This window comes from Seriola aureovittata, chromosome 14 (assembly GCF_021018895.1).
Source record: "Seriola aureovittata isolate HTS-2021-v1 ecotype China chromosome 14, ASM2101889v1, whole genome shotgun sequence".
Lineage (NCBI taxonomy): Eukaryota > Metazoa > Chordata > Actinopteri > Carangiformes > Carangidae > Seriola > Seriola aureovittata.
This window is the reverse complement of record NC_079377.1, coordinates 4,801,603-4,825,825: the sequence shown is the minus strand read 5'-3', so window position 1 is coordinate 4,825,825 and position 24,223 is coordinate 4,801,603. Positions and strand designations below refer to the sequence as shown.

Sequence of the window (24,223 nt, the reverse complement as noted above, 5' to 3'; positions counted from 1 at the left end):
GGCTCAGTCACGGTCCCATTCTTCTGAGGCTGGAACAAATGTGAATAAATATGAATAATTCATGGATTGTTTGCGGTGTAGGGGTTGTTGTAAATTAAGCCGATTTAAATGAGGAGCGAAGTCTTTGTGCTAACCCCGATGTCTCAGGACACCCTTGCAGTATTTATCATAAAGCTGACAGGAGGACAGTGAATGTCATCGAGTGCAGGCTGAACCTAACACAGTAATGTACAGTATCTAGAGTCTATCTGCAAAATACACTGCACTGAAATAGGCTTTACATTGCAGGACTGCAGTAAAAAACAGTTGTGACATAAAGTTACATGTTTATTTATTTATGTATCTACTTGCAAGTTGATTTTTTTTAACAAGACCTTCAATGGTTTTAGTATCAGATTTCCATTCCATCATAAACTATTGGCCTAATTAATAAGATAATAAGAGACTCGATTTAAGATGACTGCTGTGTCTAATTGGATACTTAAGCCAGTAAACTCACATGTAGTACATTGTGTTCACAGTATACTCACTGCTGCAGTGTGTGAATTCAGACATGGTAGAGTTCCAAATCCAACACTGCCTTTGAGCACTCACGGGAAATGACGATCGCAACATGTGACCATGATTATTACCCATCTACCAGCTGCTCACTTGACTTGATAATTTGAACATTTTATTGTCCATTTTACTCACCTGTGTCATGTGACATGGACATTAGGCCGCCATCGGTGCAGACGAAGTGTCCTCCTTCCTCTGTCTTTTCATAAGTTTGAAAATACGATGGTGGTTGCCGCTAGGTTGCCGAGATGGCGACCGTTGAGGGTGAGTAGAGTCCATCGTTATACACTTTTTGACTGTTTTGGGTGCCCTGCATGTTGTCACACTTGTCAATGTGAAGGTGCCTATGCACTCAAAACAGCAAGTGTGAGTATGGAAGTATGTGAATTGAGACGCAGTTTTTATTGTGGCAGCCATACTAAATAATGTTAAATGCCAAAACATATTGTTCCAGAAGCACAGGCAGGGACACCTTACTGTCAGGTACATGGCAGCGTCTATCTTTACTTTTTCAACACATTAGCTAACACTAGTCACCATGAGCTACGGGTCATACCAGACCAAGTCAGTAGCAGCGAAACCCCTGAGTGTATTGAATTGTGCAAGGGTGCGTCTTAATGTTTTTGAACTGGAGTTTAATTTGTAATAACACGGTTATGTTATTCTTTCAAAATTTACTCAGACATGCTTTCGATTTGGTTTTTCATTTTACTTTCTCACTAACTGGGCAACGCTCCTGAAGGATCCTCACTTTAGAGGAACACTAAGCCACTGTTCACTCCCACATTAACTGCATTAAAACTGTTTTAACTCTCATACTCAGAAATCATGCAACACTATAATGATACACTGAGCACAAACACCAACTGGTCTGTGATATTTAACGCCAAATTATACCAATTTATAAGGTATACACATTAAAAATAATCAGCATCTAATATTGTAATTAACTTTTCAAATTGCACTTAATAGCTATAAATGTAGCTCTACATGTATAGGAGCACTTTCTGAAGACCAGGCATTATGCTGATTACTGCCCAGTGCAAATAACCCCAAAATTATGATGCACATTAGCGATACATGAAGGACATGATGGAGCGTACAGTAGCTCTTGTTTTGCTCTACATAGCGTGGCACCACCATTAACTGGGCCTGCGTTCTGTCACAGAGGTATTCTGGTGCCTCTGAGGTGACACTGCTCTGTTTCACTCTCATCCTCTCTCTCTTTGCCCTCCTTTCAGCTCACGTGCTGAAGATACAAACTCACCTCGCTATGGTTACTGTCAGCCAAACAACAGTCAACAGTGCAGTGAGCCTGAGGTATCCGCCGCCAGACAGAGCGGGCTGCATGTGAGCTTGCTTGTATCTGCACTGCATCAACCCCTGCTCAGGCTCCTTTTATTCGGCCCTGAGAATAAGCTCTCTCTACTCTCTGCTGTTGTTGTCTTTTGAAACGGAGCTGCAGCTCTCTGCTGCTAAATCAGCAGATCTGCAGAACACTTGAGTCCAAGCTCCATGTTCGGCATCCCAAAATAAATGTTCTTAAGAAACTTCTACTACCGAGGCCTCGACTATCATAGTCGTGGCATTCAGTTTTGGAGCAAGTACAGTATGTATCAACAATGAATGATATCTCTCCAGCAAGCAAGAGAAATATTTAACAAAAACATTTCTGAGAAACGCTGCGCTCATACCTCAGATATTTCCTCCTGCCCGGCCTGTTGGCTGGATGGAAAGTACTGTATCTGAGTTTGGGTTCATTTCGTGCTGCGGAACATTTACAGCAGGTGAAGACAAGAGGAGCTTTATCCCGCCGCTCACGTCTTCTGCTGTCTCCATCTAGGGCCGGTGAGCGGGGGGGAAACATCTTATTAAAGTTTCCCCTCTCATCCGCCTCAAGTCCGGCTCTGAGGAGCTCCTTCACCAACATGTCTCTGTGAGAGACAGTGTGCACATTATGTAGCTCTGTTATGGAGGTTGGGTGGAAAATTTTGCTGGGTCTGAGCTGTGCTTTCTTTGGCACTGGTGGCCTCTGGGCCAAAGCTTATTCATCTGTGAACTGACAGCTTCACCTTAGCCCAGGAAACAGAGTAGCTGGATCCCCTGGATCACCGATGGGCTGGAGGAACGTTCATGAAATGTTCTTGAATGATTTACCTTGTAACATAGGGACAATGTTTTGAGGAAACATCTTTTTTGTCTTTTGTCTAATTTATATTTTATCTGATAGAATTTGCCTCACAACATGTGTAGCTATATTTTCTGGTTAGTATAAAACAGAACGTGCCAACATGATTAAAAAGTTGTTTTTATTCATTTTTTTCTCATGTTTTTCACCACCCACTATATAAAGTCAAAGACACAGAATTCAACAATTTTTTTTTTAGCTTTTTTTCTATTTTTGCCAAAAAAGCAACTGGTTTGGAAATTACAAGGCAACAGGTAGTGGCGACACCCGTGTCACCTCCCTCTCTTGGCTAATGTCACCAATTTGGCAGTTGCTCCCCTGTTTCCTGTAACACCAGTTTGGCTGTATAGAAAATTTTATTTTAACAAAGGTTTGAAAAAATAAATTTTTCATTGTATTTTTCTTAAGAGGGATTCAAGCAAACTGAAAAAAACACCAAGCCAAGCCAAGCTATGCTGTGACCTGCTAGCAAAACAAGTGAAATATTGTTCTGTCTTGAGTCTGTGGGCGTCACAGAGAGTCATCTGATTGTGTTGCTGTTGCAGCATCTTTGTGGTGTTAACATGGAATATCGGAGGCAGTTGGAGTCGAGGTTTCTTCAGGTCAAAACTTCCACCTTGGCCCTGTGGTAATGAGAAACAGCTCTACCTTCTGTCTCTGGTAGTTTCTCTTCTGTCCTCAGGCTCCCGGAGTAAACTGAAGCCAGAGACAAGACAAGACACTGTTCGTCTGCCGGTAGCCAACACACAGGTTGAGCAATTCAAATACAGATGTTTGTCATTGAAAAAGTAGAAACATCAATCTTACGCAAGAGTAATCTTTTTAAAATGAGGGCACAAAGTCGACCGGTCAATCAAACAATCAAAAATCTTCACTCTGTTTCATGTAAAGCGCTCAATAACAGAACAGAGCAGTGTTCAGGGTATAACATATGTCAAATACTTGTTTTGGATTTCATAAAACACTGGTATTTCCTGGTATTTTGTGTCCAAGAGCTTTGGCATCTCTACAGAAATACTTCTGATATGTTACACAACCCTACTAAAGTGCTGTGGTCACAAGTTTCTTTTGTAAACCAAAGGGAGTTTGCTTGGGGTCCACGCCTGTCAAAATGAAGGCTGTCATTGAGATGTAGCATTGCACATATAAGTATAGTAATTACCTTGACAGCAAAGGTTTTCATTACTCATGCTTAGAGGTTGCATGCTTCGGCTCAGCAAATGCAAACTCTTCAGCGCTAATGCTGGGATTTTCCAAATGGCTGAGGTATCTGCCATGACATGGGTTTTCTTGCATGGGGGGAAATTTTCATGTCTTCTCTTAACATCTGGTTTTCCAGCGGCTTCAGATGCCTCGGCTGGGCCAGTTGCGGTTGTTTACGGACATTCTGGGGCCTTTGAGGGATTCGGAGAGGTACGCCACACATGGGCCCGCTCAACGACAGAAGTGGTATCGAACCCAGATAATTATTTGCATATGAAAGCGAAGATTGTCTCGTTTTCTCTGCACAAACATGGCAAAGTGGATGTTTGGGGGAAGCCTGCAATAAAGCTCTGTAGGCTCTTGTCATGTCTTACCCTACGTATCTACACTGAAGGGCCTATAGGGACAGAGGATCAGAGGTGGCTGAGTTCAAGAGGCTGCGTGTATTTCCCTGATCATTCAGGCTGCTTCTTCAACACTGCTGGGTCAACATATCTGTACTGTAAACAGACAGAAGCAGAGGACTCATCTATCGCTCAGCACTGACCAAAGTTTGCCTGCGGGCTGTAGGCACGTGTTTTATAGCCTCATCTCTCTATACATTCCCGCTGATGGATAGTGTGGCTCTGAGACCGAAGCCCTCCCTTCCTCTCTTGAAACAGCTGATTTATGTCTGGTCCTGGACACTTGTGCTCTGTGGCTGGAATGCAGGGAATTTCAAAGACCCCCCCCTCACCCCTCCTCCTCTGCCTGTCCTATCTACACGCAAACAAATGGAGCAGGCGCCTGGTTGGGCAGATGAAGGCCCACCGGTGGTCCCACTGCAGGGCAGGGAAGCAGAATGTGAGGAATGTCAGAGGCGAGAAAATAAATCCATTCTACCCTTCTTTCTGTCAATCTGTAGCTCTCTCTTTCCTTGGTGTCCTTCTTGTTTGTCTTTTCCCTCTTTTCTGATTTTCAGCCTTTATTTTGTTTGATAATTTTATTGGGAAAATTATCTCTCAGTTCTGGCGCGTGCAAACGTTCCCCGCAAGAAATCGGCCAGAATCGGACAAAATGAATTTATTTGTGTTACAATCTTAAAAACACAAATATGCATAGTGTTCTGTTGGTTGAAATAGTCAATGTGGCAAATTAATTATGTGACAAACAAAATAGTGCTTTGTTAAACACACTTAAAGTCACACAACGATATATGTTCATAGAGAGTCTGAGAGTGTAAAAAAAAAAAAAGCAAAGGACCTCAAAGTTATCATACCGTGGAAGTCAACATAATACAAATCTATCATTTAAAATCAAAGGCACGATGGCTGTGTTTTAGCTGTAACTCACTATCACATGCATCCTAAACATGCGGCTGGCATGGCAAACACAAAAAAAAAAAAGAAGAAGAAGAATCGACACTCCATAGAAGCTAGAATAGTTATATGTTTTGACAATAAAAACATAAGCAGCTCTGTCTACCGTAGCTCATTTTCATCTTAATGATATATCCAGACACCATTTTGATTGCTTCGTGAGTCTTTCTCTCTCATGGCTATAGTTTGAAAAATTCCCTTTCTCCTCCTGGGGCCTCGGCGCAGCTCAAGGCCTGCTCTTCGCTGCGGGTTTATCCATTATGTTGAGCACATCGTCCAGGATGGATGGGCCCAGATCAAGTTCGAGGGAGAGGAATGACCCCGTGATCTGGGTGAGGGAATCCTGCGATGTGCTCTTCTCCTTGGAAAACTCAAACTCAAAATCACAGATGCGGCCCTCCTCCACCCCACTGTCTCTGTCCACCCACTCTCCGTTGCACTTGGAGAGCTCCTGCTTGAAGCCCAGGGTAATGTCATTGTCAAAGTGTCCGTAACCATTGCAGTTGCCATTGCCGTTGAGATTCGCGCTACCGTTGCAGATCTTGCTCTGGAAGTCCCCTTTGCCGCTAAAGCTGTCAAAGCTGTCGCTGCTCGCGTTGCTGTTCAGGCTTCCGTTAGCTTTGTAGATGCTGTTGCTGTGGCCGTTGATACAGTAGGGTGATGGCTTGTCAAATCTGCTTTCACTCTTGTTTATTTTGTTAGCTTTGGCGATTGCCTTAGAGGTGGACTTATCTGTGTTTTCCAGCAGGTCCAAGAGGACATCAGGCTTGGACTGGATATCTGGGAGGGAGGGGGAGGAGGGCTCGCTGCTGAAGACATCCATAGAGCGCAACAGAGCATCCATCTGCAGGATCTCTACCTCCTCGGTGCCGTCAGGTTTCATGGAAGCTGTAGGCCCAATGATGTCGTCCAGCGGCTCTGGGGGCATGGAGAACACGGTGGAGGAGATCAGGGGAAGGGTGAGGGCCTGGCAGCCACCGATAGTCGGGAGGGAGATGGCATTCTTGAGTACTGGAGAGGGAGTCTCGGCGAAGGAAGCATCACCTGTACTGTTGGCTCGCAGAAACTCACTTTGGATGCCGTACTGGGGGTGGATGTCTCCCTTCCCCGGTAGGAGCTCGTACTTCCCCTGGAGGAAAGACATATCTCCAAAGGCGTCTCTCTCCCCGCCCCTGCCAATGTGGATTGTGTGGCGAAAGTCCCCCAATGGTGGACTGATCATGTCTGGGGACAAAATATCTCTGAGGCGACATTTTTTCCCTTTCTTGTTATTGGTAGGTTTCAGGTATATGGGTGCTTTCGCTGGCATGGCTGTAACTGCAGACAGAGAGCTCAGATACGCAGGATAGGAAGGTCGGAAACGCTCTAGAAGTTCTGGACGTTACAGTTCCCCAGGGGCGAAGCTCCAGTTACATTCTCAGCAACACGCCGGTCAAACAGGAGTCCAAAAATAATTTCAGCAATAGCAGCATCGATCAGGAAACAGGATTCCAGCGGTGTAGAACGGTCAAATGGGCCCTTTCCTGAAATCAAAGACAAATAAAGAATATGTCAGCATTGATTGCAAAACATTGACAGATTTCTGGAAAGATTCCTTTGAGGAGTGCTGCTACTGGAACAAAACTCCTGTCCTGGATTCCTGAGAAAGAAATCTGGTCACCAAAACAAGTCCCAGAAATAAACTTTGGATCCTCCAAGAAAAAAAAAAACAAAAAACATCCTCATCCTTTCCTTGCATCTGGCGGGTTTAGGAGCCAGAGCAGAGGAGGATGAGGCCTGGGTCTAAGGCTTTTTTGCTGCCCTATTCACATTTCCACACATGAGCCTCCTTTGGCCTCCGCATCCCTGGATGTGCTAATGTGGAACAGCTGGACGGCAGATTGGGAGAGGAGAAGCAAAAGGGGGACTTTAGTAGGATCAGAGCAGGGCAGCCTGTTTTAGGAGTGAGCTACTGCTCAGACACGCACAGAGATAGAGAGAGATGGGCCAGGGAGGAGGGGGAGTAAAGGGGTTTAGGGGGATTGTGTGAGGGAGATAGAGCGAGGGGTTTCAGAGCAAGTGGATCTTAAGAAAGAAGGTGATGCAGATTGGGAATTGATTTGGCTTTGATGGGCAGAGGGTCAGCTCCAAGTTTAATAAGTGCTGAGATACCAGCAGAGGTTACACAATACACCAGGATGGGTAAACATTATTAAAGCGGTATTGAATTTGATCAAAGGTGCCTGATCGCTTTTTCCATTACTAACCAAACCAAGAATGTCACCACGGTGGCAGCCGGCTTTAACGTGGGATGTAAAAAAGAAAAGGGAAGAGGGTTTGATCATTTGAAATGACATAGCAACCAAAGAGAAGGGGAAAAACACTGTGTGGAGGCAGGGAGTTGACAGTGTGTGTCTGATGAGGGTGGGGGGAGTGGGAGAGAGCAACAGTGAGGAGAGACCTTGCCCATTTATAGACATATTTACTTATGAGAGGTCTGTCAGCAGTGACCGTCTGACAGAGCGCACTGCTACACAAAAGTGCCTGGGCGGTCAAGTCTACCCCCCCACCCCCACCCCCCCAAAAAAAAGAAAGAGAAAAGAAAAAAGGTTTCACTGAGAAAACATCCACATTCCTGCTGCAACCGACCCCATAGAGACGCACTGCATCAGCCTTATCAGAGACACTTTAAGTAGGCTATGTTTATTCAGCAGGCACATTAGTGTGGAGCCAGAGAGACACTTGCTGCGTATTTGAGGCCAAATAACAGACTGGAAACCACCGCACTGACTCCCGTTTCCAACATGGAGTCTGAAGAAGTGTCAGAGCATCAGTATCTTCCTCACAAAGAGCTGCAGCTCCGATTTAACTCTACATGACGAGACGAAATCTTCTCACTTTAGGGAAATGCCATTACAACCTGTCACCCAGAAAGCTCTGTGGAGCTATATATAGCCATGACAAACACTGAGGGATGCAGAACATGTGTGAGTGCGGTGAATGGCAACAGCGCTCGCCAAGGGTCCTTGTGTATATTCGAGTGCCAGTGTGAGTGTTTGCGCGAGGTGCCTGACTGCGCTCGTGAGAGATAGCAGTTTTGAATGCACGCCATGTGTGCGAAGGAGAGCGTGTTTGTTTGTTAACAGTGGGGGGGGGGGCGATGAAGAGTGCTGCAGTGTTTGATGAAGGGAGAGGGGGGGTTAAAGCAAAATCCCTGACTTGTTTAGCTCGAGCTTTTCTCTTATTTTTTTTCCCTCCATTTCTTTTCCTCCCACTTGTTTCTTTTTTTTTTTGCTTCTCTCCCGTTCACCGCTGCTCCTCAATCCTTTCTGACCTTGACAGCTGATGCTTCACTGCAGTGGGAAACTGGGCTTGGATAGGAAGTGAAACAAATGCATCACCAAGCCAAAAGCTGCTTCCTGTGGGCTCAGAGCGCACATATCTATATCTGTATCAACTTTTGTTTCACTGCTCCTAAGAATAGAAGGTCACTGCTGCTGACACACTCCCTATCAAACATACCTATTGATTATTGGCCCACACTAATGACATTATAATATCTGCCTGGTCTCTGCTCTCCAGTGGTATGAGAAAATACACAACCCCTGCATTATAAGAGATGATAATTCTGGTTGAAATCAATAGCATGGACAGAACTTATAGGAAATTCTCCAGCAGATGAGCAATCCAAGTCTTTCAACTCTCACAGGGGGACATCTGCTGTGCATCCTAGCCAAGGTCAACACTTGTGGCCCATGAGGAGTCAGCTGGTGTGGTGAAAGCCTGAAGGTCTGACCTTCATGCAGCCATCCTGCTGGTGCTCAGTTTGGCTTATATGGCAAATATGACTGGAATTCCAGAGGCCACCGGCAAAGTGCGAGGAAAACAATATCCTCATGTCCGTCGATCAGGGATCTGCTGAGGGTTAATTTAATGCGAGATTGGAGGAATTGACATTGATTTGAGTGTATGTGGAGAATCTCTGGAGTCTTAGCAATGCTAGATAATCTTGTGTTGGCTGAAGAGGAAATTAATCAATTAGAATAGCTCAGCATGTGGACCCTCCTGGCCTGCTAACCCAGATGAATCCATCTGTGTCTCTGCAGGCTGTTAAAAGTCGAGCAGGTGTATTCTGGTATATGTCAAAGCCAAGGCTAGATTTGCACCCTCCTTTTTTGGAATTGCTCCAAAAAAGAGGTGGCGCCGGGCACGTGTTGCGCGGCCCGAGCCTGGCGCTGCAACTGCCCCCGCCGACGCCACTGCAGAATGCAGTCGCAGGTTTCATTTACACCTCTGGGGGAAGTGAGGATCTGATGGCGCCTTCCTTTCAGAAATGCTTGACGCAGCAGCCATCCGGTCATAATGGGAGCTGCAGGATGAAACCACTGTGTCATCAGGTCAGCAACTAGCTATCAGTCTGGGCGTGAAGTGATCTGGAGCCACTCCAGCCTCTTTAAAAATGGAGCTGTACCTCATCAGTTTGTGCTCGGAGGGTTGGTTATTTGCGAGGTGGGGGGGGTGGCAAGATGCAAGGTGATGAAAGTTTGAACAGATAAATGTGGGGTTGGCATCTGCTAATGAAACTAATGACTAGTGATTTGTCTGGGTATTTCTGGACACCTGAAACTCACGTGCAATATAACTGGGTCAGAATTCTTCGTGTAGTCTAAACAAAACGCTCCGGTGTGATGATGCTCTACAGCTCTGCATTAGCCCAACTGCTCCAGAGCCGGTGATGAGGGACATACAGCGAGAGCAGCTGTTGAAAATATGACCTGTATATGACTTCACCATTCTTTAAAATAGAAACCATGCATCCCTTAAATAATCCGCCCCGTGATGTGATTACTGTGCTGACAGGGACATCAGTGCTGCTGAAAAACAGCACGCTATTCTGCACTTGTGTAGTAGTTGTGGTCAGTGCAACATCATCAGCGTGTGGGCGACAAATTCCTCCAGGCAAACTTCATAGAAAGTTTCCAAATGCTCCTCAAACATCGAACCGTGGCCTTGACTTCTGTCACGTCTTTGAATAGCAGAAAGACCCTCTTTTTGGGGCTGTTATAAAAAGCGGATACCACAGAGGGTAATGGCAGCCTTAAAGAATAGACTGAGCTTTTTTGTTACATAAAAAAAAAAAAAACCTCAATTATAGGCAAAGGCCTTACTTTCGGGGGCCTGGTGGTGGAGTAGCAGGGTGGAGTATTTATTCTGTCTTTCTTTCTTACTCCCCTTGTGCCACCCGCAAGCACGGCCGGCACTTGCCAGAGTTATCCTTGGCAGAGATGAGCAGGAAGCCGAATCAAAGCATATGAAACATGAAGGGAATGTCAACACATACTGGCAGAAAAGAAATAGTTCTTTCCTCCCAGTTCACCCATAAAGAAACCTCCTCCAGCCCCCCCACCCCCCACCCCACCCCCCTTGAGAGATAAAGGCAAAGCCAACTCTGCATTTCAGAGGAACATGCCTAAAGCGTGTAGCCGGACTAAAAATGTCTCTCTTGGAAAGCAGGCAGGATATCATGTTGCTCCTAACAGTTCAGCTCTTGTGTTACATGTATGAGAGCCAGACAAATGTACAACTGTACAAGCTTAACTTACCATGCACGCTTTCGCACGTTTCACTGTTACTAAGCAATATCTCATTCTCTTCCAGACACTCGCAAAGACGCTGATGAAAAAGCATTTACATGGCAGCAGGTAAACTGCAGCAGCATTATCTCATCCGCTCATTCGGATCACTGTAGCAAGAGGGAATGAAATAAAACATGTTCCCCGCTCTCACTCACCTCAGATACTCCGATGATCTGGAGCTCTTGATCCTTCCCAGGTATATCGCCCTGGTGTTCCTCCTGACTGCTGAAGCCCCAGGTTGATGTGTGTGTGTGTGTGTGTGTGTGTGTGTGTGATCAGTGGCTGCTGTGCTGCTGCTCCTGTGGCTTGTTGACACTGCCCTGCCTCCTGTCTCTGCCTCGAGGCTGCACTTCTGTCGACTGGGACGTCTGCCGGACAGCTGTTTTGGAATTGCTCTCCGGCTCCTATTCCCCTCTGAAGCAAGTCAAGTCTCCTCCTACACCTCCCCTCACTCCCCCTTCTTCTTCTTCCTCTCTCTCTCTCTTTCTCTCTCTCTCTCTCTCTTAGTTCTTGCTCCTCTCTCTCTCTCTCTCTCTAGCAGCACCTGTGCATGTCTGTCCTCTCTCCTACCCAGAGCTCAGATTTTTTAAGCAGCTCTGTGGTGTTTGAGGATCCTCCTGGCTTCCTGTTCCTTGGTGGAGCTGCGGTGATGAGTGATCACAAGCTCTGGTCTGAAAAAATGAGCACTGTGCAGAGGCAGACAGTCAGATGCCTCATGGGACTCTCCTCTCTAAAACAATCCTTCATGACATGCAGAGTGTGTGTGTGCGTGTGTGTGTGTGTGTGTGTGTGTGTGTGTGTGTGTGTGTGTGCGTGCGCACTCTTTCCCTCCCCTGTCTGACTTTGCGACTGCCCACATCTGATAAGAGCTATTCTGTAAATGCAGCCGGCAGCCGGCAGACACTTGACTGGACTCTCCCTGTGTCTCTTTTGAGTCTGTCCTTATCTGTCTATCACATGTGCACACCCATACCCTCCCATTATTATCCCAAACTGTAACTCTGAAAACATCACTTCACAATCCAGCCAAATCTATTTAACTTTATTTTTGGCTGAGGTTGTGGCGACACTGTGCAAATCGACCAATTACGGCAGAATACTGCAGCACTGCAGCACATGCAGGGGACATTTACTAACAGGCTAATGTGCAGCACGTGGGTAGCTGCAGCCAAATTAGTCTCTCTATAATGTAAATGCACAGACAGAGACATGGGGGTGTGTGTGTGTAAGGGTGCTAACCCGATGCCCAAGAGTCAAGGACATGGCGAACCTCGCCAGTGCATCCCCCTTTTTCTTCCCAGTTCTATTCCTGTATAGAAGAAAAAATCACCTTGGTAACCGATGGAGCTCAGAGGTGATGTCACACTTGCTGTGTAGTCCCCCCCCTACTCAAGAGGTTGGGGAAAGCAGAAAAGCAGAGGAGAGGTGTGTGTTTCTGCACATACAGTGTATTACAAAAGGGGGAAAAAAGATAAATGTGGGGGGAGGGGCGCTTGTGGCTCAATCATTGAGTCTGTGTGTGTGTGTGTGTGTGTGTGTGTGTGTGTGTGTGTGTGTGTGTGTGGTTAAGAAAAGGAGTGAATGCATGTCCTTACAAGCCGTAGCAGTACTTTAACAATAATCCTGCCTTGTCCAGCGCATGAAGCAGCACATCCCTCTGCAAACACCACAAACTGTCACTCCTCCTCCCTCATTCTCCTTAATCCACCTCTCCCTGCTTCACCCTGTTCCATGTGATGGATGCAGTACTGTAATAACCACCCGTGTATAACGCTTTGCTAAGTCTTACACTGAAATGAATGCGTGGTTGTGTCTGTTTGTGGATGGCTTACAGTTGGTGAGACACCTTCTATTTAACTCACACAGGCGTTATTTAGCACCAGTTAAACAGCAGTTGTGAATGAAGCCCTTTTAGCGCAGTGTTGTCGTGTCGCCCCGGGGATGATGTCATCGCGGCGTCCATGTGGCCGGCACATGAGCTTTAAGTAGAACACACAACACTGTCTTCTCATTTAAGAAGACCATTAAACCTTGGAAAATCCAGAGCTACTGCTCTAAAAGGAAACTGTAAGTAATTCTCCCCACAAGATAAATTGCTTAGTAGTAGAGGGATGGGAAATTAAAGTCAGTGATAACTTCTGTAGAAAATCTGGCAGTGTCCTAATCAGGCATAACAAGTATAAAGGGATTTTATAAGTTGTAGATAATGACTTTATAAAAGGCTAATAAATCATTTAATTTACTTATTTAAAAAGACAAAGCACATTAATCAGCATATCTGTAAACATGCCACTGTAAGCCAGCTGTTTCCTTTTCAACTGAAGTCCTTTGGCAAGATATTCTCAAACTAATAGGCCTACTTCAAAGCAGACATTTCATATTGTCATAGTAGGAAAAGCACAGTAACTAATAATATCAAACAATCAGGGTTCCCCCCCTTATTCCAGGTTCCAGATCATTTTCCAGCATATTTTCAGTGAAGAACTAGCTCATATGACAGACAGGAATCACACCATCAATATGTTTCTCTCAGTGGAAGTCTGTTTTCAAATAAGTGCAGTCTATACTTGGCTTAATTATGAAATAATTTCTTACATGTTTAATTAATCATGAAATTATGACAAATTGATTTGATTATGACAAATGATGTACATAGAACTTGCTGGTGTGTATATGTAAATAAAACTTATCATTATTGTCGTCATTCCATCTTCCCATTTATTATTATCCAACTCTCAGCGATGAACCCACATACATTTGAAACCTTTGCTCCGCCAGAGTTGAATCCCAAACCTTAAACCTTTAGCTGCAGACAAAATAAGCTAACAAGCTACTGAACCAAAGATGCTAACCCATTATTCAACAGTTGGGAAGAATACGTTAATCTATAAACCTAATAAAAACTACCACAGTTAGCAGTCAACAGTGGCTCACATACATTTAAAGGATAATGTAACATGCAATTGTGATGTGACCTCGGGCTGCGTGCCAAACAAAACCTGTAGAAGCCTATTCAAAATACGTCAACATGATCCTGAACACAACTTTGTCTGAAAATAGGAGAATGTTGAAATAATTTTTCTGGGACATTTTACTTTTTCTCTCATTTTCCAAGTGTTTGCAATGACTGGAAAACCGGTCGGCTCTTTTCCAGGTTTTTCCAGGACTGACAATGTCTCTGTCAGTGTCCCCATGAGCTATGACAGGACCTTGAAACTAAAGCAACTAAATGGAATTCTACCATCATCATTTATTTTTCTTATTCGTACATGTGCTTTTCCTCTATGACAGGTCAGAATGTCTGCTTTGAAAAAGTGGTAACAGGTTCATGAATACAAACACAGGACAGTGACATTAGACACTGAAGTGACAACAACAACAACAAAATCAGCTCTGTTAAGATAGAGCATAGGTCATGCACCACAGAAAGAAGCAAAACATTGATGCAATAATATAATAATAACATCCACTGGTCACTATGCCTAATGTAGTCATGCAGAGCATTGTTATACAAGAGGACGTACTGTACATTAAAACATTAAAGGTCCATATAGTATAAAGGTAGATGTCCATGTGTTTTTTGAATATAAAGCAGGTCTAGGTTTTACATAAATACTGTGAAAGTATCAAAGCCTCAGTCCACAGAGAAATGCACACAGCCTGTATTCAGAAACTGAGCCTTAAAACCAGCAGTCAGGACTTCTGTAACTTTGTGATGTCACAACAAAGCAGTCACCGCTCGGACCCACCATTCAACTGTGCAGGATTTGGTTTCGCTGAATGTTTATCTGAAATCTGCTATATTTTTATTGGATCACTCAGAAAACAGTCAGTCAATCAGAGGAGAAGCTCGGAGCCTCCTCTCTTCTCATTGGCTCACTCACCTGTTGTTACTAGAGCTCCAATGTCCAATGTTACTTGAATTAGTTAGGACTGGATGTATTATAATAAAATTACTGTCAAACATGCAGATAATAGGAAACTAATGTTACAGTATGTATTTGGCAATGAGTTGTTAGCTCCTGCAAACTGCCTCCAAGAATCAAGCATGGAGCATTTCTGCTCCACTATTCTCAAATATTCTGTCACCAAACTGAAGGCAGCAGCATAAACCTGTACTGTGTGCTGTATTCTGTTGAACACACTGAATAAGTGTTGTTGGATGAGTGTTTGCCAGGATTATGCTTGTCATCCTGTTTTTGTTTTCCATCACACGTTGTGTGTTTGGGTTGTGTTTTGGGAGGAATTAGTCTTATTTTTTATTCCAGTTCAGGACTAATTTGTGTTGGTCTGCAGTGGCCCCATGTCTTCGCCCTGTACACAAGGAGAGCTTTCTGAGTGAGGTTTCTCTAAAGTGTTTGGGTGTCCCGTCTGAGCTTTTCCACTGAGGTCACTTTTCTCCAACTGACACGGCACACACTGATCTCAGGTCAGATAAACATGCCTCTCCTTGCCTACTGAAGTAAATCAACTGGAAAACCAAAACAAGAATTAAAGAGGCTAACTCAGCCCCAAGCATACTGTATATTTACTGCAACTCTGGAGGTGCAGCACGCATCTACAATGAGTGTGGTTGATGACTTCTGCCTTTCTCACAGATTTCATTTTAATCTCATGTTAACACCTCACTTGGCTGACACACTCCACCTTTCCTCCTCCAGCTGCTACGACTCATGTGTTCACACCCATTATGAAGTAAGCTATACATCATTATCACTTGGTGTCTACAGGAGGCAGAGTGACTGAGATGAGGAATATCATACGCTTACATAAAGCACTACTATATACTGTCTTTAAAAAAAAAAAGGCTGCTGCTTTAACTTCTGGCTTTTCATTTGAAAGTGGTAATAGTGTGGTGGATGTCTGCCCAGTCTTTGTGTCCTGTAATCCATCTATCATGTGACCAACACAGACAGACGATATGGAAAAATATATTGTTGATGCAATAATAATTGCAGCCATGAGAGATGAACACTGTATCAGCCATTTTTTTTCTGGGCCAAGTTGAGTTCTGCTTTTAATGATGAAATGTAAAGAGGGCACGGAGGAGGTGAGTTTCCAAAGGGAACAAGTCAAGAATAATAAAGATGCATAGGGACATTCCTCTGTGCGACTCTCTGGAGAGGGTTTCTGTGGCGTTTGTCGACATTTTTCACAGCTTTTAATAACACTGTAATGAACAAAATGTGCAGCACATAGATTCAATATACATTGTAAACCGCTGGAGACTTGACGCCGCATGTTGACAGCCTCGTCTACAGCTGCTCCATTCACATTCTTATCAGAGCTTTCTCTCGGGGTTGCACCATTTCACTGCAGGTCCTCATGTGCACATTCATTTTCATCCTGACAGTGAACATTTCACAATGTTCTCAGCCCCACAGGCAGCACACAGGGAGGAACCCGACATTGAGGGCACCGGCCAATGTTCTGAGTGCGGGAGGTGTGCAGCCCGAGCGGAGGGGGAGGAGGGGATTGTGGGTAGTCTAAACACTGTCTTGCTCTGTGGCCGTATCCCAAAATGTTTTTCTGTGTGTGCGCGTGGGTGATGCACCATCCCGAATTACAGCAGACCACACACACCAGAGGTAGCACCTCGGCTTTTGTGTCTATTTAAGCAACTGAACAAACTTGGCAAAAGGTGAAAGGTGGAGTTCAATAGCGAGGACAGCAAGAGGTTACGGTTTAAAATTGTTTGCTATGCAACCTACAGTGCAGGTATGGTCGTCAGTAATCTCTTTTACATGGGTTTTAGTTTTTTATGAAGATGGTACATTAACTTCCAGTGAGTTTTAAGCCTTTAAAGGAAAAACTCAGAAATCTAAAACACTTCAACAATGATAATTAATTGCTGCTTTTTACGATGTAGATGACACGATGTTACATTAAGATATGCTGTCGATGTGTTTCCAGCAAAAACAGAGATTATGTTGTTTTTTTTAATGGTAACTGGACTGCACTTCCATGCTTTTAGCGACCACTCAAAGCGCTTGACAATACTTTCAACACTCACCCATTCCCTGACACATATATACATCACACCCATGCACAAAGGGAACAGCCATCAGAGGCAATTGGGGATTCAGTATCTTGCCCAGGGACACTCTAACATGCAGACTGGAGGAGCCGGGTATTGAGCCACCCCAAAATCGGTCAGAAATATCAGGTTTAGTTGAGCAAGCGCTTCTTTCTGGGCAACATCATTTGCCAGTTTAAAGCTGCACTAGTTAATATTTGTATGTTAAGTGATTTGAAGAGGTTGCTCATTCTGAACAACAATCAGACATTTGTCACTTCAGCCCTACAAAGCTTGTTGTTTTGGTTTTATCGCTTTCAGCTTTAATGCAGCAAGCTTTTTTTTTTTTTACCAGTTTTTAAACCATTGCACATTACCTACCCAGCAACAAAAGGCACAATGAAAATGTTAGAAGCTAGCTGGTGAACAAAGATCTTAAGTAGCTAAAGATCAAGAAATGAGCTGATGAAGACCAGATGTACTAGAGAATAAATATCGCACTTATTTTCATCAGGAGACCAGAAACATGACAAATCAATTTTAATGTTGCTCTGTGAGTATTTAGACACCTGTTTGCTAACACATTTGTCATAACATCTTAAAAAGGTCAATTTTGTGTTAACAGATTGTTTCACTGTCCTTTAGTGACCCTCAAATCAATATTACTTTAAACCAGTGGTTTTAAAAGTGGAGCCCAGGGACCCCGGTGGGTCCTTGAGGGGGTTCTCAGCAAAAGGCAATCATTTTTTTTATTGTAATTCTTTCCATAGGTTATACAATGATAGAATGTGTGACTGTTTTGGTCATGGGTTTCCAACACTTCTAAAAGCAAAAATGTAATTTGTGTCAGTGTAGGATCCTTGACGTGAAAAAGTTTGAAAGAGTCAAACTGTGAGAAATCATCACAAATATGGCACAGATACCAACATCACCACTGACGGCCTGAACAGACCATAATACAGTGCAGCTTCAGTCATGCTGCATTTTTGATAAGGAGCACGACTCTTTCATTTTGCTAATGGAAAAAAACTTGCCAATACTCACTCATTAATGTTATTACCTCCAATTATTACTGTTGTGCCTGTCTACGCTGACGTGATGTCCATGAACAAACCACAGCTGATTGCAGCAAATTGAGACGTGTTCTCTGGGAGATGGAAACAGTACAAACATTGAGGGAAAATGCACAAGTAAATTTTAGTTAATGTAACACTGCATCACAAAATAACTGAAAGCATTAAACATCTCAGACTGATGACAGTGTAAGAGTATCCAAGGGGAGATTTTTTCCTTAATCTTACAGAGACAAACTCTCTTCTACAATTAGACTATCTGACCACATCCACACTCGTGTGTCCATGTCTGGCTCACATCCTTGGAAAGAGAGCAAGCGATACACCACTTGGTAAGGAGTGAGTCTTCCCACTGGAATTCCAGTAGTGGTGCCACAGGCCACCCTCTCGCAATCAGCTTGTGGTTGTCCATTTCCACCAGCCTACATCCTGCTCCATCCACAACCAAAGCACTATTACGTGCATGAGAATTGGCAGGCTGCCCTCGCCCATATCATAGATGGGTGAGCGGAGCGAGAGTCAAGCTGAGTTCAGCGGGAGGCCTGAACCTGAGCTGTGTTCACATCAGTGGCCAAGAGGAGAATATTAGCACCAGCGCGAGTGCTGGTGGAGATCTGTAGATATCTTTAGGGACACAGTGTACTGTACATACAGTGTCCTTAGCAGATCTTTGATTGATTCCTTGGCCCCTAGCAGAGTCTGTTTCTTGTTAGAAACATGTTAAAGGCTGTGGAACTTGCTCCACCATGCTGGAATTTGGAGTATGTACAGAGCAGTGGTTATATAATGACTTTTCATGTGTGGAGATAATGTGAGTAAACTGATGTTTGGATGCAATTATGGAGCAACAACCAGTGACGTTTCCAGCGGTGTCTCTTATGAAGAGGAAAATTATTCAGCATTTCTTAATTACAGACGACAACTTTGGGAAGGAGGTTGACCTCCACAGAAACCTATCGTTGTGAGGTTAAATCTAATCTGATTGAATGATTACTTCCTGTTTTTCTTCATGCCCACTTGGACGTCCACTGGGAATCCATGTGTCGCTTGAGTTTGGTTTATGAAAGTCATATCTGTTTGTTCAGTAAATAACATTCCACGGTTGTTGAAAACAAAGTTTGTAGCTGACACTTCAAGCTTTCTTGTGCCCATAAAACACACACACACACGCGCGCACACACGCACACACACACACACACACACACACACACACACACACGCACACACACACACACACACACTGTTGCTACTGGAAGCATCAGCAGAAATGATAAATAATGCCAGTAATAATAATAAGTATTTATGGCCTCTGGGAATGTTTTGCATCACTGTACATGATCAGAGTGAGTGTGTATTGGCTGCCTTTCATCCCCTTTAGATACAAGTATGTGTGGTTTCGTTTCCAGCAACACGAATGTACTTTGTAACATCTGGCCAGATTATCTCCAGAAGCTCAGTTCATTAGAAAACGTTCCAGCTGCTGACTCAGAAACACTTTGATTGAGTTGATTGCATTCATAGTTCTTATAAAATTGCTTAATTGTGTTATTTGAAATAAGAAACGCATTCTTGAGGATTTCGTGGGCATTGTTGCTCATTTTAGTGGCAGCTCCACGTATGGCACCCATCCCACAGTAAAGCATATGATTGGTTCCAAAACAGTGCTGAGCACGGAAAGGCAGAAAGGCATGGTTAAATTTTGAGCCAGGATTTTTTAAAGATAGCCAGACACCATCTGCTCTATTTTTTATCTCAACAGTTTTAATTTGAGAATTTCATTCTTATAAACAGTGAATGTAACTCGGCGTGTAACTCCTGTTCTTACTTAATGGATTCAATTAATCTTTTGCTTTTCTTTTTTCCAGAAAGTATTGAATAAGGTCTTCTGGTAATTGACAATGTGCCTCATGGCCGCATTAAGTGCCTGAAAACTGTATAATATTAAAGGACCCATATTTGACACTTTTCCAGTATTTCATTTTAAGTGTTGAACTATAAGTTTTTGATCCTCAATGTAGTTTTACATCTCCTCTCTCAGGCTTCTCCTTGGAGTTCTAGTAACAACAGGTCGGTGAGCCAGTCGATAAAATATATAACATATTTCAGGTAAACACTACAAATCCTATTGGATGGTGGGTCCAGGTGGGCGGGGCTTGGGGCATGGCTGAGAGTGGTGCCTGCTTTGTTGTGACATCACAAAGTTACAGAAGTCCTGACAGCTGGTTTTAAGGTTCAGTGTCTGAATACAGGCTGTGTGCATTTCTCTGTGGACTGAGCGCTTTGATACTTTCACAGTATTAATATAAAACCTAGACCTGCTTTATAATCAAACAACACATGGACATCTACCTTTGTATAATATGGAGCTTTAACTTCTTATGTAGAATCAGAAAGACCCATGGATGCCTATGTTTCTATATTCAGTTTAAAAGTGTTGCATAATGAGATTGGAAAACACACCACTACTTTTATTATACACACCTTTGCTTACCATAGACTGTAAAATTTCTCTTTCATTTTCAGAACTATAGTAACTGGCCACGCCACTGAATTAAACTGCATTAAGCCACTTATGGGCAAGCAGTAACATGTTAAGCATTAACATCTGATAAAGTTGTGGCTAAGTGGCTAATTTGTTAGCAAATAATTGCTCACTCTCCTTTTAGTTCTGCTTTGGTTTCCACCAACTCTAGTTGGAAATATCTGGCTCTTTAGCTGCTAAATGCTCCACTACATTCTCCAGCTAGTTGCTAATTTTGTCCGCCTGCCATTGTGGTGCTCATATACATATATATATATATATATATATATATATATATATATTCACCCCTGTACAGTTGTCATGAGGGAGAAAATTAGAGAGCCGGTTTTAACCAGGCTGTAAACATGTTTATTTCTGCTATAAAGTTGGCCATTTTAACAGTCTATGGGGATTGACTCGCTTTTGGAGCCAGACTGTTGTGGCCATTTAAGGAACTGCAGTTTTTAACATTTCCTTGTTGGCTTTATTTCTAGAAAATCAAAACAGTATTTATTTAAAGGATAGAGGGTAGATTAAGCCTGGCAAAGGTGTGTTCACAACAACTTCACAACTACCATGTGCCCTGACTGTTACATAAAGCTGAAACTGTGGTTTAAAAGCTGAGAGTGGCAGTACGGTGGCGACCTGTCCGAACCTGTCAGCAGACGAGAAAAACACTGCAGGTATTTTAACTTGACACTTCTTCAGTAACTCTGACTAAATGAAGTCCACTGACATTTCCTCTCAGCCTCTGCTCAACTTCACAAAATGACCCTTCACTTTATGTAACATCAATACATGCCACACGCAGCACTCCACATTTCTCAACTCAAACACAGACATTAGCTCAGGAAGGATTGTGTGGAGGCCTGTAATAATGGCCTGTTCCTCAGAAACTCCACCATGTGTCAAAGAGGGAGCTGCTGCGGGGGCTTGACAAATACCAGGGATACCTCGGGCTTTATTGTATTCAGAGCCAGTGGGCGCGTACAGACACCAAGCGTGTGCGGTGAAACTGAGCGTGTGCGAATGGCCGAGGCACTGAGAGAGACCACAAAAGAGCTGATCATGTGAAAGGAAGGGCATTTGATAGCTTGGACACAAACTGCGTGCAGCATACAACACAGAGACTATCAAAGCTGAGCTGATAATTAACTGACAAATGCACCTTTCAAAGCTCTTTCCAGTGAACAAATTAGTAGTTTCAAAATCATTTGACCGAGGTTATGATTTAATGTTGCCTGTAAGCATCTAAAATTCCGGATTAAAGGTTTCGATAATGAAAATCCTGGGAGACTCTGACCCAGATTCAAAAGAATAACATCACATACGGTCAGAGGCTGGTAGTAATGAAATACAATTTCTTATGTTGCTGTAATTTATGGTTTTGACAACCATAATTTAATCTGTTAAGTATTGATTTATTAATACTTAACAGATATTTTCAAGTCAAAACAATCTTTTCTAAATTTCCATTTATGACAAATCTGACAAACTCCTTTTTTAACCAAAACTAGCAACAGGCTGTTAAGATGGCAACATCTGTCCCTTGACCTTTATGTGGCCCCATCATCAGGTCGACATTTTCATTGGTTTGGGAACAAATACCTGCGAAATAAATGACATTCCCATCTAGCTGGACTTTGTATTAGTGCCAATTTGAAAAGTTTGAATGCTAACATGCTAAACTAAAATGATGAAGTTTATAACATTATACCCGCTAAACATCTGCATGTTAGCATGTAGCTCAAAACACTGCTGTATCTAGAGCAGTGACAGAGCTGCTAGCGTGGATGTTGGCAGCGCTGCAGCACACAAGTGACGCGTCAAGTGACGCCCCTGGTACCAACAGGAAGCGTCACGCTGCAGCACGCCAACAGCACCAGGACCATACACAGAGTGGGACAATGTTCAGAACTTAAAATCATGTGTGGACATTAATTTTAACTTGATTTTTCACCTGAAGAGCCAATGTCCAGAGCTCTGGTTCACCAGGCAATATCTTTTATGGCACTGTCTTTGTAATAACACAATTGCAGGTCTTTTTATTTCTCAACCTGACCACGTAGTCTCTCCTCATCACTTGTACACACACGAGAGAGCACAAGAAGTGAGGAGAGGAAGATTGAATGGAAAATTCAAAACAGACTTTTCTCTTTAAAAAAGTGTTTTTTCAGGGGTAGTAGCTGTTTTGACCAACTGTGTTCGTTCGGCAGCGGTGTGTTTTGACCTTTAGTCTTGTTAAAACACTAATTAATGTCTCCTATAAACTTTTATGCCAATTATCTTCATTTCTGCTTGACTTCAGCTTTGGCAAGAGGCTGTACTTCTGCTTGAATAAGCTTTTTTTTTTGGTTCTCCTCCCACCTGAAAGTAGGGTTCGTAAACATTTCTGGAGTATTACAGAGGTATTAAAGTTGGATTAAAATGGCTCAAATAATGTGTCTTATCTTCAAGGCTTGTATAATATATTTATTTACTTAATTGTAATTGTAAAATGTAGATGATTTGTAGAAGCTGGTCAAAAACTGAACTTCTTAACACCCTGGTAGCCTGAACTGTTTAGGATCAAATTCCACTCCAGTCTTGTTTTCTCAGTCAACACAGACACTGACTTGTTATCCATTATATTTTACTACAAAATAATGGACATGATCTCCTAACCTCTCATTCAGCCAGGTCAGACAGAAACACTTATTCTTACATGATACCATCTGCCTCTGTTACTCGGCCATCACTCAACATCTGTGCCACAGTAGTCATTTTTCAACCTACTCTGTTTCACTGCAGCACGATGTAAAGCAACCTCCCAACCTTACCAGTCAGCCGGGTCATAGAAAAGGCGCCCATCAGCTTTCTTCTGTGGCATAATGAGCAGCCATATATTTTATCTACTGCACAGGATAAAGCCTCTCTGACCCTAGTAGCTGGGTCATACAGAGGCTGAGGACAGAGAAACGCACCCGCCCCGTCTGGATATCCTGATTCCCCCCACAGGGCAGATCAAATGGTGATCTACACCTCTCCCATGTGGTATGTATTTGACATGGGTTGGGGGTGGGGGTAGGGGGGGGTGCAGGCTCAGCACTGGTCCCCTCCACTGTCCCATACTCAGGGCTAAATCATGTGGGCAGACACACCCGACCTGTCCCATCTGGGGCTGCTTATCTCTTACTTTGTGGAGCCAAGGGCGGCCGTCAATCAGAGCCGTGGGCCGCTGATACAGACAGAAGTGTCTGAGCTGAGACGTGAAGACAAGACTGGGGTGCATTATGGGGGAATGGAAAGCGAGAGGATTTCTTTACATCTCTGGGTTGAAATGTGTTGGGTTTGACAGTGTGGGCAATTTAGGTCACTAAACCACAAAGCGTGGCCCTCTTCAGCATGTCTTGTAAGCACAGTGGAGAAATACAGTAGGCCTCGCTGGCGTGTTTCCAGGCCACTAAAGTTCTGTAAGTGTGAGGGAGTGAGGGTATTTGAGTGGGAGATACAGCGGCAGTTTCAGTTTTATACAATGTTCGGCGGACACATTCTTCTACAGTGAGTGTGTGTGTTTGTGCTTCACCAGGTGCCTGGAATGCATCTGGACAAACAGGCAATATTTCACTCATATGGTCCTTTGTGTTGCTGAATACTGCACATTTAAGTCAGCAAAGAAAGCTGGAGAATAACAAATGTTAACTTAAGGCCT

At 43.5% G+C, this 24,223-nt stretch overlaps 1 protein-coding gene across 1 annotated transcript; it reads right to left on the bottom strand.

Moving 5' to 3' along the window:
* Window positions 1-4,996: 4,996 nt before the first annotated feature.
* Window positions 4,997-11,646, bottom strand: cdc42ep3 (CDC42 effector protein (Rho GTPase binding) 3). The gene is made up of 2 exons (XM_056395526.1): window positions 11,078-11,646; window positions 4,997-6,830 (listed from the first exon to the last, which is right to left on the bottom strand). The coding sequence occupies exon 2, from the start codon at window positions 6,614-6,616 to the stop codon at window positions 5,534-5,536; it is 1,083 nt and encodes a 360-aa protein (XP_056251501.1). The 5' UTR covers window positions 6,617-6,830; window positions 11,078-11,646; the 3' UTR covers window positions 4,997-5,533.
* Between the last annotated feature and the right edge of the window lie 12,577 nt (window positions 11,647-24,223).

Coding starts and splice junctions, on each gene's coding strand:
- cdc42ep3 (XM_056395526.1), bottom strand. CDS start 6,616: ATGCCAGCGAAAGCACCCATATACCTGAAACCTACCAATAACAAGAAA.